The sequence below is a fragment of the Acartia tonsa genome, chromosome 5 (genome assembly GCF_053477335.1).
Source record: "Acartia tonsa isolate MP-2025a chromosome 5, ASM5347733v1, whole genome shotgun sequence".
NCBI lineage: Eukaryota > Metazoa > Arthropoda > Copepoda > Calanoida > Acartiidae > Acartia > Acartia tonsa.
Genome location: NC_137264.1, coordinates 32,710,504 through 32,730,637, shown reverse-complemented (window position 1 = coordinate 32,730,637; position 20,134 = coordinate 32,710,504). Strand labels below are relative to the sequence as shown.

At 32.9% G+C, this 20,134-nt stretch overlaps 1 protein-coding gene across 1 annotated transcript; it reads right to left on the bottom strand.

The window, feature by feature from the left end:
- Window positions 1–11: 11 nt before the first annotated feature.
- LOC145320116 (uncharacterized) lies at window positions 12–15,777 on the bottom strand. The gene is made up of 16 exons (XM_080162557.1): window positions 15,669–15,777; window positions 14,280–14,513; window positions 13,813–13,865; window positions 12,625–12,675; window positions 12,002–12,174; window positions 11,171–11,274; window positions 10,782–10,871; window positions 9,774–9,855; window positions 9,209–9,341; window positions 8,778–8,880; window positions 8,303–8,353; window positions 4,974–5,062; window positions 4,516–4,616; window positions 4,005–4,067; window positions 1,313–3,345; window positions 12–610 (listed from the first exon to the last, which is right to left on the bottom strand). Exons 1-15 carry the CDS (start codon window positions 15,775–15,777, stop codon window positions 3,240–3,242), a joined length of 1,542 nt encoding a protein of 513 aa, XP_080018683.1. The 3' UTR covers window positions 12–610; window positions 1,313–3,239.
- Between the last annotated feature and the right edge of the window lie 4,357 nt (window positions 15,778–20,134).

Below are 20,134 nucleotides of genomic sequence, written 5' to 3'. Positions count from 1 at the left end.
ATTAAACAACATATGTTTCAAAGATATATTAGATTTTTAAATTCAATCAATAACATTTAATACAATATATTATAAAACTGTTTTGAACTGGCATGAGTTATACATAAAATACTTATATTTCAACAGAAATAATGCAAAAACATATAAACTAATTCGGAACAAGAGTATTAAAATAAACTTAATAATTTGTGACTTTAATTATGTAATATTTAGGTGATTTCCCCCACAGTGCTTAGTCGAGCATAGAAACCCTTCCCCATCTATATATTGAAAAAAAAAGTGGGGGGGGGGGGTAAGTTTTTAGGTAGTTTAGGTAAGGTTGCATTAGGTACAGGGTAGACCCGCAGGTTTAGAAAACTTTCCCCTCTTCATTTTAATATATTTTAAAAATCAGGGGTTGCGGGAGGGGCTTTTCTGTGCTCACTTGGTATTAGGAGTATAAACACAAATATTTGTTAACACACTGTAAATGATCATAGATTTAATTTGGAGCGGTTTTAAATTCCCAGCTGAAGTAGTATAACCTTGCAAAATTGTTTAATAGTAATCAAGTTAGAACATATTTCTAAAATAATAATGAAGGTAGGTACACTTGTCGAGATCTCGTAATCTGAACAATTATGAAACTTTAACATATCAGTGTGGTAAAAAATCAGATCACATATTCTTATTCGATGAAAACTTAATAATTAAATTTTTTTTTTGTATGTTCCCGAGAGAAAAAAGGGTCATGTGATTTGGATTACGAATAGAAATATAAGAATAGAAGCATATTCTGAACCCTTTTTTCGTCAAATCTAAGAAAGAACATTTCTAGCAGACAAAAGTATTGTTTACTTTCGACTCAATCTGATGTGGATTCTTAAAAAATGATAGACTCGCTACTCGATAGTGAAGCAAAATTATTTTTGTCATCCAAAAGCACAATAAAAATCTACAAAATCATATGTTAATTACCCTTTTAAGATTTTATTTAATTTTTGTAAATTTTTTTATTCGATTTTGGAGGATTTTTCTCAAAAATAATTTTGCCTTACCAGGGAGTAGCCAGCCTAACTTTTTTTTAAAGAATCCACCTCTGTTTGAAGTCTTCAAATTGAAGACGAAATTTTTGGGCAATTAATTCTGATTTCGCAAAGCTTTCTACTAAGAAAATATACTGTTTACAGCTGACTTTTAGCTATGCATGAAATGAAAAAAAACATGCGTTAGTAACAAAATGTGTACACAATTTCAACCAATGAGATTAAATGTATGTACCGATGCGATTCTCCTATTGGCTCAATCAGACATTACCTCTCTTTATTAGTACCTTTATTGGATTACGAGACTTCTTCATTTGCTCCACCCTCTTAACTATAAACAAAAATACATCAAGAAAGTGCTTAGAAAGAGTGAATAACAATAACAGAAAGTTTGAGGCATTTGGTTTTACAAGTTTCGGAAGACAAGGTTCAACTTTCCGTATGGCTCAGTATCGGATTTATTTTCCGCTGGATTAAAACCGGTTCTGCACACCATTCAGAAAACACATAAATAGTATGGTTTTAAAGAAGTATAAATCATAGGATTAATCCCGTACTAGAAATACCATACGATAAATCAACATTATTGCATTGTAAAAGCTTATTGTAAAAAAAATTATTTTGAGACTTAACAATACCGAAAATTCGGCGCATTATATTTACAAAGTATTCTGTTGTTAAGCTCTGATAACACCATAAATAATTTGTTTTATAAATAATTGAAAATAATGTTCGGGGTAGTTCTTCTTATAAATGTTTATACCTTAGGTTAGGTTCTATTGGGTACCTACTGGGTACAGGGATTAGACATGGGAAAAAATACCCATTCAATTATTTCAACTTGTTTAAAATAAAGTGGAGGTGGGTTATCAGTGCTCAACAGGCACTTTGGGTATAGTCCTTTCCACGACATCCCTCCATAAGGAGCGATTCTTCGTATTTATAAAATGGCTTTTTATAGGTTATTTTAGGTTAGGTTAGGTTATATTGTGTTAGGTGATTGCCCCACAGGGTTAGGTAATTGGCCCCGCAGGGTTAGAGCCCCCCGCAGGGGCTAGAAATAGGAGAAAAGCTAATGTGAAAAATACGAAGAATCGCTCCTTATGGAAGGATGTCGTGGAAAGGACTATACCCGGCACTTTTTGTGAAAGCACCTGAAATTCAGTGTGATTAAGGAAAAGTGAGCAGGATGATAATTTGAACTAAAATGGTATTCATGATTAGGATAATAATAACAAATTTAGAAAAAAAAGTTGATATAATAATAAAGGGAGGAGTAGGTTGCGCTAAAAATCCGTAAAGGTTGTGAGTTTTAAGTTAAAAACAGTAGGTAGTAGAACGATAAAAAATTATGTTAACTTAAAAAAAAATTTGTCTATAGTTCTTTTCAATAAGAAATACACATATTTAGTGAATATTATCGTTCTAATACCACTTTTAAGCCTTAAAACTCCTCACACCTTTATAGATTTTTAGCGCAACCTACTCCTCCCTTTATAAAGTATTATGATCCATTTATTTTAAAATTTAATTTTTATTTATCATTAATTACTACAGGACCATCGCAACATAAAATCGGGATCTAAAAGGACAAGACAATGGACGATAAATTGATGTACAATATACATAATAAACAACACTAATGATGATTAAAATTTTGTGTTTAAAAGTTTGGTTCCCAGCAATCAAATTTTATTAAAAGAACCAACAGTTTTTAGCCAACGAATACGATAACGAAGTTATAAAAGTTTGGTTACAATGTCTATTATCCCTGTCCGCTTGAGTAAAAAAGTGATGTTTTGTTTAATTAGTTTAATTTCTTTTACGTATTTGATATACAACTAACATCTAATAAAAAGGCCGTCTTTTGTGTCAATAATTCTAGAGTAATGAATTTTCTAATGTGATGCATTTTTTAATTAAAAGAATTTCATAAAAGAGATTGCTTTATTACAAACATGCAGTAATTCAAATAATTTTTGGTTTTAGTATCTTTCTTCAAATCTCTTTTATGTAAAAACCTTTTGAATTACTTATGAGGGGTGAATATTATGCAAAGTTCCCGCCTCACCACAAAAATAAGGAAATATTCCGTATTTTCAATTTATATTTGTATTAATTTGGGGAAAGAAATAGAAAGGGGGTTTAGACGAATTAAATAAAATTCAACTAGTTTAAAAACATACACCCCTATTACAACTCTTTATCGATACTTTATTTTATGAGTATTTTATGATATGTTAGTGAGTGTAGGTGTTGGCATTTGTTAATCAGGTATACACCAGTCACAAACTTGGATCTTCCTGCCAGCTTTCCACATCTGAAAAAAAAGTTAAAAAGCTTTTAAAAAGACTTTAAAACTACATAATAAAAACGATTGTTTGACAGTGAATGACAATTAAAGTTTTTTATAATTTCTTATAATTTTTTGAAAAACTACCAAACAGTTAAAATAAATCAATTCCTTAGAAACATTTCAAACAGATAAAGCATTTCAGGATATTAACTAATCGAACTGGTAATGTAACAACAAGAGATATAATTTAGTAACTTGAACATTTATTAGTAATGTATTTACAATACATCCATGAGAGCATTATTCATTAAGTTGGCTAAATTTGGGACACCTGTCATAGTCGCGTGTCAAGTCACAAAAAAACTTTAACGTTAAGCTTGAACTGGCCCTAGTGGCTAAACAGAATTATCTTGTCCTACTTCATGACTACTTCGTACGTATGTCAAAGAATTAAAAAACTGAGTTTTCATAATAAAATGTTGGCGTTTTCCCTAAAAGAGTCTATTAATCACAGAAATCCATTCACTTAAACTGTGTATTGGGTAGCCGCGCAGGTATAGGCCCATCAGGGATACGGCTCCACGCAGATGTTAGGCATAAGAAAAAACTACCCTTCTTATATTAAAAATAAGGGAAGTTCAGTGCTCAACAGGCACTCTGAGACAAAGCACCAAAATGGTTACCTGTGACTTAAATAGTTGTGCATTACTTCTCCTATATAGGCTTGAATGTCATCGATTCTGGAACTAAAACGAAAATATAAAATAACCACGTTCTCTCATTCGTTGTTTGAAAAAACTTGTATTAAGGTTGCACAAACCAGTGATATTAAAATCATCCACCAATAATTTTCATAAACTTTCTTTATCATAATTTGGGGATGAACTTCAATTTATTGCCCATTGTCTTATCCCTGTCAATTTTAACCCTAAAAATTAATCATACCCAGAGAGAGAGAGAAAGAGAACAATAGGCTGTTTATTACACTAGTCCCCAAAGTTTTATAATAACGTTTTCTTATTCATTGGCTTCACAACTTTAGGGACTTTTGATTTGTTGTTTTATTTAATTGAGTGTTCTGACGTCTCAACCACTAATTTTAATCTACAGAAGGGGTAATTTTGTGTGGCATCATTGGGGGAGTACATAAATTTATCTGCTATTGTCTTGTTACTAAAGATCCCTGAACCCTACCTGTCTTGTAAACTTAGTGAATGAGAGTTGAAGAGAATCATCATGGACATCAAAACAAATTCTTTCTCATCTGCAGGCCAGGATGCTATCTTCTCCATTATCTAGAGGTACATTATACAGGTTAGATAAATTGGAGGGAACATTGGACTGTAAATTACACTGGTACCCAAAGTTTTAAACCACGTTATGTTGTTTGTTGGCTCAGAAATTTTAGGTATTTTTATTAGATTATGATTGGTTTGTTCTTACTAGAAGTGTCAAAAAATTTAACTATTAATTTTAACAAACAGAAGGGGTAATTTTGTTATTAATCATTGGGGATGTACATGAATTTAACGTCAATTGTTTTATTTCTGGATTCTTGATTATACATGGATACATAATTAGCACAGCAGCCAGCTACACACAGACAGACAACCTGTTACTTTTATAAAAGGATGATGATGATTATTGAATACCTTTAAAGATTCTTTTTCCCGCTCCATATCATGTTCACTACCAAGGCAGGAAAAGAATTGTTCATACTTCAACTTTTTCTTCATCACGTCTAGAATTAAGTAAAATTAGAGGCGTGCACAGAGATTAACAAGGGAGGGATAGGGATGCAACTAAGGATTCTCCTTCTTCGTTAAGCATGCCCGCTAAAACCCGAACTTTTATAAAAAAACTACCTAATAAAAACTAAGTCTTAAATCATGAACGATATGTACCGATTGATTTCAAGAAGAGATTTGCTATCTATAATACAAAGTAGCTTGTTGTCTGTCCGTCCGTCCCTTAAAATTTCACAGAACCGATTGGATTCTACTCTTCAGGGAATATACCTACTGATCCTGTAGTGGTTTCAGGCTATTTTCTTGGAGGGTGGGACACCCCCACCCCCCCCCCAAAAAAAAACAAAAAAATACCCCTAAATTTTTTTCCCCGAAAAGTTTGAAATTAACGAGGGCACCTCCAATTTTTTTTATTTTTTATTTTTTTAATAATTACCTACCTCTTGGGGGGAAAGCCTCTAGAGGCTAGGGGCGAAGCCGCTAGTTAATATTATAAAGCAGTATCTTTTTGTAGTTTTAAGTTTGTATGTATAATACTTTAGGTCAGATTAGTTTAGTTTATATTTGATACTAGGTGGCCTGGCAGGGTTAGGTTTCCCCGAAGAACTCCCCTCTATTACACTTATTATTTACATTATTCCGATAAAAATTTCAGTGCTATATAGAGGTAGAGCATATAAAACAAGGATGACAACATTCATAAAAGCGAAGCACTGAAACGGTAGGACAAACGGACATTAACATTTGTATAGTGTCAGAACTGAATAATCAGAATATAAATGTATAAGAGTCGAACCAAAATTGTAAGTAAGTTTGTTGAAAAACTGCTGGATACAGGATAATGTTTATGGACATACTTACATTTTTAGAACTTGATTATAGAGTTGCTTCGCTTATAACATTTTACTTTGTTGTCCCAGGAATTAATCAGGGACAAGGGAAGTTCTTTCTGATCAACAATTCTATTAAAATCACGCAACTAATTCACGAAACCTTTAAAAGTTTTGAATGTTTGGGATGATTCAACTATTATAAAAAAGGGTTTATAGTAAAGTAGATAAGGGTTTAAATTCGCTAAATCTCATCACTAAACCTCACTATTAGATAAGAAATTAGCAGACCGTTTTTCAAAACAAACAAAAGAATTCCTACCAAACAATTCAAAAGTAGGGAGATTAAAAAAATATTTTTAATTACTTCGTAAAATTTAAATCTTTAATTTTTTTTCTTTTCCATAATATTTGTAACTGATTAAAGACAACAAACAAAATATTTTAATAAATTTTTACTTTGATGCATTTTTAAACACTTTTATTAACCCCTTAAAGCAAGTTAAGACAAAAGTTTCATATTGATTCAATGATTAAAATACATCTTACTTTAAAGCTCAAAAATAAAATTCATTGTTCATTACTTATTAAAACAAGGATGACAACATTCATAAGCGAAGCGCTGAAATTGAAGGACAAACATACATTAACTCTAGTAGAGTGTCAGAACTGAATAAACTGAATATTAATGCATATGTCTACAAAATTGTGAGTAAATTTGTTGCAAAACTGATTAAATACATGTTACTGTTTAAGGACATAATGACGTTTTTAGGACTTTATTATAGAGATGCTTCGCTTATAACACTTTACCTTGTTGTAATAGGAATCAGTATTCAAAAAATCTGATGACTAGGATAATTTTAACATACAAAAATTTGTTGTAAAAAAAGTAAAAAATAAGCCTGTTTTAAATGAACGAATGAACTTTCTGGTAACGATTATAGAGTTGCTGCGCTTTCTAAGTGGTACCTAACAGCTATAGGAATTAGCATGTAAAGTTTGAATTGATAGGACAATTCTAACCTTTTTAAATTAACGGAAACAGCTAACTGTAATGGAAAGACGTACGGACTTACGGACCGACCATAATTATAGAAAAGCTTCGCTTTTAAAAAATAAATAAACATAAAATACTAAATTCTATTTGACGAACACCTTAATAACAAATAAGCATAAAAAATATATATATTGGTGCCTTACCACAAAGTTGCCTATTAAGCACTGATCCCCCTCCTTATTAAGATTATATCTTTTGGTTTCCTTAATGCTTTACCAAAAGGACCCCGCCCCTTTGATCGTTTACAATTTGTTTTAAGTTAATGGTGGGGAAAGGGGGGATTCTGTGCTCTACAAGGCACTTTGGGGAAAATTACCCATTTTTAAATTCTGTAATAAGTTTGTAAATTGTTAATATTCGAGAAGATTAGTTGTTTTTATGTTCAATATTGCAGGACATGATAAATCATTTTATGATTTCAGGGAAGCTCCTTATTTACATTTCCTATTTCGACACTTCCCTCCAACTTGTTTCGCAATTAGAGGCAAGATGTTGTCAAGAAATACCAAATTAAACCACAACATATATTATAAAATTTAGGATTTGGAAAAGAATAGTTATGTAGTTCAGAATTTTATTGATAGGTGTCGTAAAAACTTTTTTTATGTAAAATTTTCTGATGAGATAAATATCTAAACAATCTTAAATATTTTTGAAAATATTACAGCTATCCACTCTTTGGGATTTTCAATAAATTTTATTCACTATTAAACATATAATTTACGAGTAGTCTATGATTTAGATAAAATATATAAAATCTGTAAAAAGCATTATTCAACTCGTTCATCTCAAAACTGAACATGGAACTAATCTCTGACTATCATTTTTGCATGGCTCGTAGTAAAGTGAGCAAAAACTAATAAAATAATGCTTGAGATTCTTATCAAATTCTGCCAAAAGTTGCATAATCTCATCATCTAGTTTTAACTGGAAATCTATGAAATCAGCTCTAAAGCATTGTTTGCCAGAATAGCCTTCCCTTGTCCCTGGGAATTAATATACTTAAAATCAGATCAATCGGATGATTAGATCACATGAAAATTTGTTGTTAAAAAAGTAAAAAAATCGACATGTTTAAAATGGACGTACGGACATTCTGGTAATGATTATAGAGTTGTTCCGCTTTCTAAATCATATCTAACTACTAAAGGAATCACCATGCAAAGTTTGAAATCGATAGGACAATTTTAACATGCCTAAATTAACGAAAAAAGCTATCCGTTACGGAAGGACGTACGGACGGGCCGACCCTAATTATAGAAAAGCTTCGCTTTTAAAAATGTGAGATTATTACTTTACCCCAATGCATATGCAACGAAGTTGTAAAGTTTTTAAAAACTTACCTTTATATCCCTTCTTTTGGGCGAAACTCTCCTTTAGCTTGATAATTGCGTCTAAAATAAATTCAAAATCAATATAAAAATACAACTCAAAAACTAACTTTATATTTTAATTGCTCTACTAAATGACCAAATCACTAAGTATTAGTTAGGTGTACTATCTCTTTAGTAGGAAGGGGGTTGGGGCCAGGGATAAAATAAATTCAAAATCACTATAACAAAACAATTTAAAAACATTTAAAAAATTTAAGTCATTTATATTTTAATTCCTCTAGGTACTAAATAACTAAATCTGTTATTAGTTAAGTTTAAAATGTCAATAGATGGGTGGTGGTGGGGGCCGGGGGTTAATCTAAAATTTTTTAAATCTAATTTTTTAAATGTATTTACACTTTCCCCACCTCGAACGGCATTGGCCAAAACAGACTAAAATGATACCAGAAAAGTGACTCTTATAATAGCAGCTAGTAAAGGTTACCTGTTCCTAACAATCCTTCCAGTTGTTTATCCCAGGTGAGGTTTGGATTGATGATTAGGGAGAGGCACAGTTTCACCAACAACGGAACATTATGCTCCAAAATCTAAAAAGATTTTTTTTGTTTAAATATCTTTCACCCGAGGCTACGCCTAGGTAGAAGCACTTTAGTGAAGGGGGGGGGGGGAGTAAACCCTCAACTTTTAATTTTGTGGATGGAAATTCTTTTCTAGTGGGAGCATGATGGTACCATTCCCTAAAATAATTATAAATTTTCCCTGGACGTATAAAAAGCTTCACTGTAAAAGAGAGTCGACATCCTGTTACTTTTATATCCTACGAATTTTTATCCGCTGATTATTGGGATTTAGACAACTTTTTAATTTCAAGGTAAAATATTTTGTCAAATGGGATTTTTTGCGGAAAAAACTTACCTCTACTCTATCCCTCTCAATGATCTTGTTCATATCTCCTATTTTGGCTGCAGCTTTGTTAAGTCGGCGCTTTAGAGTGCCAATCAGATGCTCAAAACCAACTTTGCTTAGGTTGTAATCGAATGCCACTAATCTAAAAAGTTAAAAAATGATGTATATTTGATTTTAATTATATTATGCCTAGAATTTCCCGTTGATAGCCTACAAATTTTATTTAATAAATTAAAACTATTTGCTTCGTTTTTAGTGTGTAACTGAAAAAAAATTAGTTTCACTATTTCATGAAGGAAGGGAGCGGATATTGGACTGCAATTTGTACTGATCCCAAAAGTTTTGTCGATCATTGGCTAGCAGTGTTCAAACTTTTCGACCAAATATTTTATTTAACTGGAGGGATAATTTTGTTTATCATCAATTGACATGTCCTTTTACTAAATCCCTTAAGTTATTTGTTTATTGTAAATTCTCAATAGGCAAGGACAAAACCTTATCTTTACAAAATTAAGGGTGAAAAACATACAAGACGATCCTGAATTTACAACAACAAAAAAACTGCTATACTTACGTAATAATTTCTCTGATAAGTCCAGTATCAATATCATTTGCTTTGTTAGGCGTTGAATATTCCCAAGATTGGACAAGAGACTGATTAAGAATTTCAACATGAACTTTTACGATTTTTAATTTAAATTTTGGAAGATTTTTTACTTATTAGCATGTTGAAAATCACGAAACCTGTCAATATTAAAATACTTTTTATAGATTAAGGAATGTAAAAAACAGCCATAATTAAGCATCTCAATTCATGTACAAGCGATGACAATGACAATGTCACAATGTTTGATGGGTCTGTCTTTTTCATACCAAATTGGCTGGGATTGAGCTAGAAACCTGGTTAAGGTGTCTATAGAAAGGTCTTTTTATGCCCCATCAATAACTTTGAACATTATGTGATTTACCTACAAGATTTCTAGTATTTAAAACGATTAATTGATTTTTAATCTCCGTGTAAGGAAAAATTCTCCACAAGGGCTAGGAATCGAGCTGTAGTGCTCAGGAGAGGTGAGTAGAAATCAAAATTCAATAGTGTTTTCTCATTGTCATTGCTTGGACATGATTTGGGTCATTTTTTGTTAGTTTTTTACCAAATCTGTAGGGTTTATATTGAAAAAAGTGAAGCAATTGTTTTTTTTTTAAACACCCTTTATATAAAATAATAATGTTTTATCTGAGCTTGATCTTTAAATCATTTTAGTGGCGATTCAGATCGGGGCGCGCCAAAATTTCAGCCAATCACAGCGCTGCATTTTGAAAATGCAGCAATGTGATTGGCTGAAAAATTGGCGCGCCCCGATCCAAATCACCCCTAAAATGATTTAAAGATCAAGCTCTGAAGTATAAGATTTCGATTAATGAACCGATTCAGTGCTCCCTATGTAGGAAGCTTCACATACACCCCGGGATGGTTTCAAGCTATTTTTTAGTGTAAGGCTTGAAATAGTTTTAGACAATTTTTTGCCTTTCCCTACCCCTTTGAATAGTGGCAAACAAAGTTAACATGTTGAAATTTCCTCAATAAAATTGATTTCACTCTCAGTGATGAATTTTAATTTGTCTCCGCCTTCAGCATCTGACATATCTCCTTCAGAGTCTCCACCAGTACCTATACAGGGAAATATTTATATATAAGTAACAGGTTGTCTATCTGTCTGCATGTGGGTGTGTGTGTAGTGATTCCTAGTGAAGGATCTCGCTAACCGCTGGACCAGGGTAGGTTTATAACTATATTTCAAGGGATGGTAACTTAACCCCCTTCCCTTCTTCCCTCAATTACCGAAAAAGGCCTCTAGTTGGTACAAAAATTGACAATAATACTGAATAGAATGAAATAGACATGCATTTAACATTTTTTAAGTTAAAAATTTTAGGTGATAAAAATGTAAAAGTAAAATTTGCACTTACCTCTTGGCTTTTTTTCTGGAGGTTCATCCGGATCCTCTGGTTTATCTCCAACCTTGGGATCCACCCAGCTGGGACGCATACCTGCTTCCAGGCAACGGTTAAACCTGTATTAATAATTAGGAGGTTGGTCTCATGTTTAAATGAGGAATCGGAAAAAAAGCATCTAGAAAAAAGGCAGAATCACATGTAATAATAGTGGACCACCCAAAACCTTTTTCTGTTATGCAATACCTATATTAGCGACAACTTATATTAAACATGAACTATATACCAATTTTCAACAATTGTAAATGATCCCTCGATTAGGTTTAAACCTGCTGCATATTGGTTAAGTATTCAACATTCTATTGGTGAGCTATGAGGGACAAAAAAAAACTATAACAATCAATATTTACGAGATTATTTTTCTTGTAAACTTTTTCTTTTTTGATATTAATTAAAGCAGAAAATGACTGCAAATTATTTTTTGATGCTTTAAGCTGAGAAAATTGTAGATCCAAAGAAATATGGTCATATACATATGTAAATATATATATTACTTTGGCAGATATAATTATAAATTATACAATACATCCAAGCAACGACTGGTAATTATTTCCAAATGCATTTAACACTCAAAAATTTTTTTTTTATGAAATTCGGCCAAGAAATGCGAATTTATAACAAGACAGGCAAATTTTTCGGAGACAATTGTTTTATAGGTCTTAGGGACAATGCAGATGAAAAGAAATTTTATATAGAAGGAAAGTATGCTATTGTTCAATTTAAAAAACAAGTGATAAATAGATGATATATTATAAAAAGCCACTTGTCTTTTTAAAAAGTTGTTACCTGCAATATTGGCACTGTCTCCTAGTCTTGAAATTGACCTCACACTTGCCCTCCTTCACACAGAAGTAAGTGTATCTGGACTCAGAGATCACTGACCGCCTGAAGAAAGCTCTGCAGGATGTACAGGCCTGCCCTCCATAGTAGCTATGTCTTCCAGCCACACCTTTGCAAACCTAGGACAAACAAGATTAGTTTTTGTGAAAACTGAGGTCTTTTTTAAATAAAAATTATTATGGACTATCGCTTAGTGTAAAGACATACACCTAGGACACTATCATATAACTGAAAGTGGGCACTTTTCCATTGATATAAAAATAAAAAATTATGAGATTAAAACCAGTTGTCTTAGCCCCGAGGGGCCGAAGCTGGAATTTGTTGGTAATTATTATAGTTTTTATTTTAATATTATTTTCCAGGATGGGTGAGAACCGGTTCTAATTAAGCGGATATTAATCGGTTTACAATACTGGAAAGAATGATATATATTCTAACAAAAATTACCTATAATAGGTCCTACATAGCAAAAATAGGGTTCAAAATTAAGCAATACACAACACATTTTTGAGTAAATCATAATGCTACATTGTTTCATAATTCTGTGTCTTTGTTTATGAATATATTACCTGACATTCTCTGCTTGTATTATCTTCATCACTCTTTCTTTTCTTCTTGGCCTGAATAAAATTATGAGTATTATTATAGTTATTTATCGCATTGTATTATAAACAGCTTTCCGCAGATTAAAAAATGTACAATTATAGGATTAAAACCAGTTTTTTTAGCCCCGAGATGCTGTAGGCATAGGCTAAAAATTCTGGTTTTAATGTCATGATTGTACATTTTTATATATTTAAGAGAACTGGATATAATACGATTCTATACATCATTTTCAGTATGGCTGAGAACAGTTTCTAGTCCACCGGATATTATTTTATTTCGAAGCAATGCTGGAAATTATTTAGACCGTAGTCTTTTCTGATTGTGTCGAAGTTATTTTATGTCTCATTTATTTACTTTAATGGGGACTTTTGATTAAATCTTGATTTGATAGGTAGTACAAACTTTCCAACAATTTGTATCTACTAAAGGGTTTAATTGGTTTAGCATAATTGGTGTGTACATCATTATATCGTTCATAATCTTATCCCTGCTATAAACAGGGGTAGCAACACAGAGTACCTTCATTTTCTGTCCACCAAATATTATTTTAGATTTAGTTTGCTCGTTTGCTATACCTTATTCCAGGCTACGTGGCAACCCTTACCTCAGGTACTTATTCTGGGCTCATAGCTGGAGACATGTCTATATGGCAACACTTACCTTAGGTACTTGTACTGGGCTCACAGCCAGGGACATATTTCCATGGCAACACGTGACATAACTTGGGTACTGGGCTCATGGCCGGGGACATGTCTGTATGGCAACAATTACCTTAGGTACTTGTACTGGGCTATCAGCCGGGGACCTGTCTGTATGGCAACAATTAACTTAGATACTGTGCTCATAGCCGGGGACATGTCTGAATGGCAACAATTAACTTAGGTACTGTGCTTATAGCCGGGGACATGTCTGCATGGCAACAGTTACCTTAAGTATTGGTACTAGGCTCTTAGCCGAGGACATGTCTGCATGGTAACACTTACCTTGGGTACTGGTACTGGGCACATAGCCAAGGACATACTTGCATGGCAACACTTACCTTAGGTACAGGTACTGGGCTCATAGCCGAGGACATGTCTGCATGGTAACACTTACCTTGGGTACTGGTACTGGGCACATAGCCAAGGACATATTTGCATGGCAACACTTACCTTAGGTACAGGTACTGGGCTCACAGCCGGGGACATGTCTGCAGCTATATCATCTAAAATATAAATAAAGAATATACATGGATATTTTGACTGAGGAAAATTGTCTTCAAGTTAGGTTGCTAACATGAACATCAATTATTTGTCAGATCGTTCATGTAGATGGGAGGGGATAGCATATAGAATAACATTACGGACTGACGGACAAAGTAAATTATAGAGTAGCTTCCCTACTAAAAGTAATGTCAAACCTGAACACGTAGGTAAAAAGAAGAGATAATATCTTTTATTTAAATTACTACTTAACTGAAGCTTTTCTATAATTACGGTCGGTCCATCCGTACGTCTGTTCTTAACAGATAGTTCTTTTTTTTAATGTATACATAGTATAATTGTCCTATCGATTTAAAACTTTGTATGATGATTCATATAACAACAAGGTTCATTATAATAAGCTAATAATAATTTACCTTCAGGTCCATGAAAATTAACCGAAGGTGTGAGGACAACACTGCCATCCTCCTGGTGGTAAGTAAACTGAACTATGGGGCTCTCCACACTATTCATTCCCCCCATGGAGAGATTCAAGGGTAGGGAGGGGGTGGCTAGCCTGGTATCATCAGAGGTCACGTGACTCTCAGGTATGTCGTCGTTCTGGATGTCAGCTGTGTGGTGTAGCACAGAGGGCTGCATTAATGTATCACCTAAATAAACATTTTTGTTTTACAATTATTTTTTTTTAGAAGCTTGATGTCAGTTTGTCTTTGTGACTTTAGTAGGGTAGAAGTGACGACATTTGGACTGTAAACTGCCCAAATCATTTTATTAACAGTATTTTATTCATTGGCCTAAAAAAATTTACTTCTTAAAGGAACCATGTAATAGATATACCGCTTTAACTGCTGAAAGACTGCCACGAGTAGACCCAATACCCAAAATTTTCAGCTTATTTTTGGCAAAAACTTCGGATGCCAGTAACTGATGACATTTTTACAATAAAAACACTCTTCTTTATAGTCAAAATCATTTTAAAAAATCAGTTTAATTTGCGTTGTATTGAGAGCACTGTAGCGTGAGAATGCCAGCCTTTAGGATTTCCAGCCAATCATAAGTCTGAGTCCACGCTAAGTCCGCTGAACAACCAATCACAGCTGAGCATCTGTATTACTTACATTAGTTTAATTTTTCCCCGCTATGATTTTACGCTTTCAAACGCAATTTAAACCGAATTTTTAAAAGACATTTTGACTATAAAAGGGGGTGTTTTTATTGTAAAAATGTTATCAGTTACTGGCAGTCTAAGTTTCTGACAAAGATAAGCTTTTAATTTTGCTTCCAGACGACGTAATTTAATATTGAAATTTCCATCATAAGGAATGAAAATCTTTCAAAATTTTCATTGTACTAAAATAATCATTTTTCATGTGTCTGTAACTTTTTTGTTATTGAAGTTGGAGGCTTCAAATTTTGGGTATTGGGTCTACTTGTGGCAAGCTTTCAGCAATTAAAGCGAGGTATTTCTTGCAAAGTTCCTTTAATGTTGGTTCAAACTAACAGTGTCCATACCTTTTAGCCAATAAGTTTAATCTTCTGAAAGGTTAATTTTATATCCTCGTTGGGGATTTACATCAATTTATCGTCCATTCTCTTATCCCTTTAGATTTCTGGGTTTTACTAATCTACTATTTTTAACGGGTTCATTTATGTTGGCAATGTCTCTTCCATCCTTTTTTTAGATTGAAAAGAAAAACATAATTCATACCTAGATAGTAGACTGAGCTTTTTAAATATTTAACTGTTTTAAGCTTTAAGGAATACTGTTTGTTTCTGTAAGTTTACCTATCTAACTGTGAGCATACCTGCCGCACCCACAGTGACTGTTACAAAAGCTGTATCTGACTCTATTGTAGTAGTTGATGGTGTAAGCGTTGTAAACACAGGCAAATCAAGGTTCACTGTTTTACACATATACATACAATATTAATTTTCTTTTAAATTGAATCACTTTCAAGGACTTTTTCTGTTTAAGAAATTCATTGGTTTTTTTAAAACATAATTGAACTTGTATAAATAAAGAGAATAAAAACTTTGTAAGCATCCCTGGATCTAGAGTAGTCAAACTGAGATTATTCATGGCAGCTGTGCTGATAGTTGTATTCTGATCAGCTGATCCACTGTTAGTTATCAGCTGATTTAGAGAGGTGATAACAGCTGTTCCATCTTGCGACAACTGACTGATGGAGGTTATGGTGGGTGTTCCATTAAATTGTTGCTGCTGACTGGTATGGCTGAAGATACTCGAGGTTTGACCTTAAATTATAAAAAAAGTCAATTGCAATTCTTAAAAAGTACACTCATAAGACTTAAAGCAAAAAGCTGTTTAATGTTTATAATACGATGCAAGAAATAACTACAAAATAATTTTACCTGTCTTTTGTCTCTTCTTGGCCTCAAGGTGTGCTAAAAAACATAAATTATGTAAAAAAAAAAATTATGATACATTTTCCAGTATGACTTCAAAACCGATTAATATCCGCTGGATTGGATCCAGTTCCCAGCCATACTGAAAAGTCATGTATAGCATCGTAGCAAAGACAATTTTCCACTAATTATTAAATAAAATTCACAAGACTAATACCAGTTTTGTTAGATCGGGGCTAGACTAGTCTTGTGTTTAAAACTAGACAAAAAAATTTCTATGTATTTATTTAGCTAAATAGTTTGAATGAACATTAAAAACACATGAATTTAAAATACTAGAGTTGGCTCGATATAGTTATCTCCCTATTGGCTAGTTTTCTATATGCATATCTATTTCTCAATAAATCTATTTTCCTCACCCGGCATTACTATCTAAAAGAAAGTAAATATTTAATAATCTAAATGATTTTAAAAAGATTTTTTAAATTATATTTTTTTCTTTACATTACCATCACCAAAGGGTTAATGATGATGATTACAATTTTAGTTTAATATTTGAACACACAAAGTGTCGCCACAATCGAATTCTTTTAAAACAGAGTTTTCTTAAATTTATTATATTATAAATCTAAATTTTCTTTTTTATGATTAGAAATTAAATACATTGATATAAGGTAAATAGCAACATGAAATTAAAAAAAGGAATTTATTTTTAATAAAGTAAAATAATGGGTCTTATCGTTCTGGGCAATGAGAGTTTATTATGGATTATTGGAGCACTATGAGTTTTAAACAAATATTCCTTGGAAAACTTGAGCTCGTTTATAGACATTTATTTCCTATATAGATCTGACATGGATCTTGAAGCAATTAGGCAGGCCGTTTTGTACATGTTAGAAATTGGAAGATTTCATTAAATAAAAGTTATCGCAAATATACTTAGAAAATAATAAAATTACTTAGACATGGTGCAATAATTCAAACATGTTTTCATTATTTTGTCCTACGTAAATAACATTGATAAAGTCCAATTATTAAACGCTAATAAAATTGACATAATTAACAGACGAACATAGACCTACTCCAAGACGACTTAAGTCAAAACAACAACAAAATATTCTTATATAAAAGTGACAGGATGTCTGTGTCTGTTTGTACCCCCCCCCCCTAAATCAAGGGCGTAGCCGCTAGACAATGAAGAAAACAAAAGATTTTGGAATCCTTATACTAAAGTAACAGGATGTTTGTTTGTCTGTACCGAAGGATCTCGCTAACTGCTGAACCGATCGGGTTCTCCTTAACAGGGTAGATTCTCATGGGTTCTGGGAAGGTTTATAACTATTTTGGGGGGAGGTATAACCACCCTTCCAAGATAAATGACAAAAAAATCGAAAATTTTTTAAATATACGGGAGACTTCAACGTGACAGAAAGAGAATCGTAACATAAAGAAGTAACGTAGAGACTTTAATAAACAAAAACATCTAAAGTGCCACTAGAGTCCTCTAGGGGCGTAGCCGCTAGTAATGAATATAGAAGAAATGAGATATGGATCAATACGTTCCTCTATGGTCAGGGTAGGTGATAGGATAAATTCATAAGGAGGTGGGATGGGAGTATATTAGCCAGTTGAGAGAAACATTTTATCACTTTATGCGAGAATCTCTTACAAATTCTACGTATTCTACATCCATTTTTGGATTTTTTTCCTGCGTATATCAAAAGGGAGATCTAAATTGCAAAATATGTGTTTGTGTGATAAATAAGGCAACGGATTAAAAAAAACCTTGTCACCTCTTTCAACAGCAACATTAGCTTTATCATCTACAATCTGAACCTCTCCAATAGCTTTGCCCTTCACTGTTTTAAGCACGTGACCGTTTGCAGATACCATAGTCTTTATCACTTCAGTTCTAAATGGAATTTTTAATGGCTAACTTTTCTTTGTTGTATCCTAATATAAAAAGTTACAGGATGTTTGTCTTCTGTGTGTCTTTCTGTAGCTTAAAATCTCGCTGACCGCTTGAGAAGCTTCTTAAAATAAACTCCCCCCCCCCCCTCCCAAAAAATAAGTTCTTTTTAAAACTAAAATAGAAAGTGGCGGGTAAACCTACTCCCCCCCCCCCCCTTCCTTCCTTCCTTCCACAAGAGCCCCAAAGGCCTCAAGAAGCGTTCCGCTTGTAATAGAAAACAGAGCTTAGTGAAAGAAAAATCAATCTTCAATTAAATACTAAAAACTATCAGTTTGTCTCTATAATGGATATAGAATATACGTGGATATTATAACAGGATATAAAGGGATAAGACAATGGCCGCCTTATTAATGTACAACCCCATTGTCAATACACAAAATTACCCCTTGTGTATGTTATAATTATTGGTTGAAATGTATGAACACCAACCAATCAAATTTCATTAAAGTCCCAAAAGGTGTTAAACCAACGAACAAGAAAACGTTATTATAAAACTCTGGGAACTTGTGCAATAAACAGTTCATTGTCCCCCCTCTCTCTCTAGTATGTACCTGTATAGAGCACCATTCTTAATGTTTCTGAGTAGAACACTATCAACAGAACTGGTGACAACCTCCAGATCTAAACTATCCGTGTCCTGTGAGTTCTCGTCTGAGGAAATTGTACCCTGAAATCAAAATACGATAATTACCAGGGATGGAGGGGACATTGGACTGTTAATTAATATTTACACATGTTTGCAAAGTTCGTTTAATTTTTCATTTGTATAAAAGCTTTGGTTACTTATCAAGTCCTAACGTTCCAACAACTCTTTTTAATATGCATAAAGGGAAATTATTTATCATCATTGGGGTCATTGTCTTGTCCCTTACAATCTCTGAATTTGTAATCAAAAAATGTAAGACAGTACAATGGGAGAGAAATAAGTCAGTTATCACTTATCAAATAAAGAATCAAATAATAATAACTTATCAAACCGAAACTTAACACACAAAGGAAGTTGCCCATATGAGAATTTCTGAAGGTTTTGCATGGAACCATCATTATGAAAGAGATGATAGTTAAACCACTGCCGATTTTTTGGCAAATTGGCATATTCGCCATTAATTCTCCCCTATCATACATGGATTACCTATCATTTGAACCGAAACCAAGGCAGTTAATTTTCTTATTGCACCTTCGTTAGATACAAATATCTGCTGTATAAAATTAAATTTATTTAAATTTCTTACTTTCTTAGCCCAGAGGAAAAATAAAGCATTCTATTTATCTTTTAAATTGATTGATGCATTCGGGGATAGGTACGGGAATTCAGATATTTTATTGAGTAGCCGGATTTTCTCCTACCTTTTTTTCTCTCCTTCATGTCAATAACTGGGGTCGTTTCCTTCAAAGGGCCTAGCCGAGCACAGAACCCCCCCCCCACTTTTATTACTTTGAATTAAATTGAAAATAACTTGGGGATGTTCTTTGTGTGTTTGTTTATTGAAATTAAGTTAGGGTATGTTGGATATCGGGAACCTCGAAAGGTTTAGGGCCTCGCAGGGGTTAGGCATAGGAAAAAAACTTTATATTTTTCCCAAAAATAATGGGTGGGATGGGGGGGAAGTTCAGTTCTCGAATTTGCACTAGGAGGGAAAGCACCCAAAATATCTTTTCTTGAAACCCCTAAAAAGTTTACTCCAACCATATACCAATAAAATATGCACATTAATGAAAATTTTGAGTCCTTTTATTTTTATGAACAGAAGTCCCTAAATGCACTATAATAATTAACCGCACAAGACTGGCTATTTAATTATTTCTTAGTTACAATATGCAAAAAAAAATTCTTTTCTTAAAACAATAGTCGAAACTAGCTAGGACGATTAAGTATGATTAATGGAAAATAAGCTCATCATAAAAAATAATGGTAAAATTCCATGCTTTTGT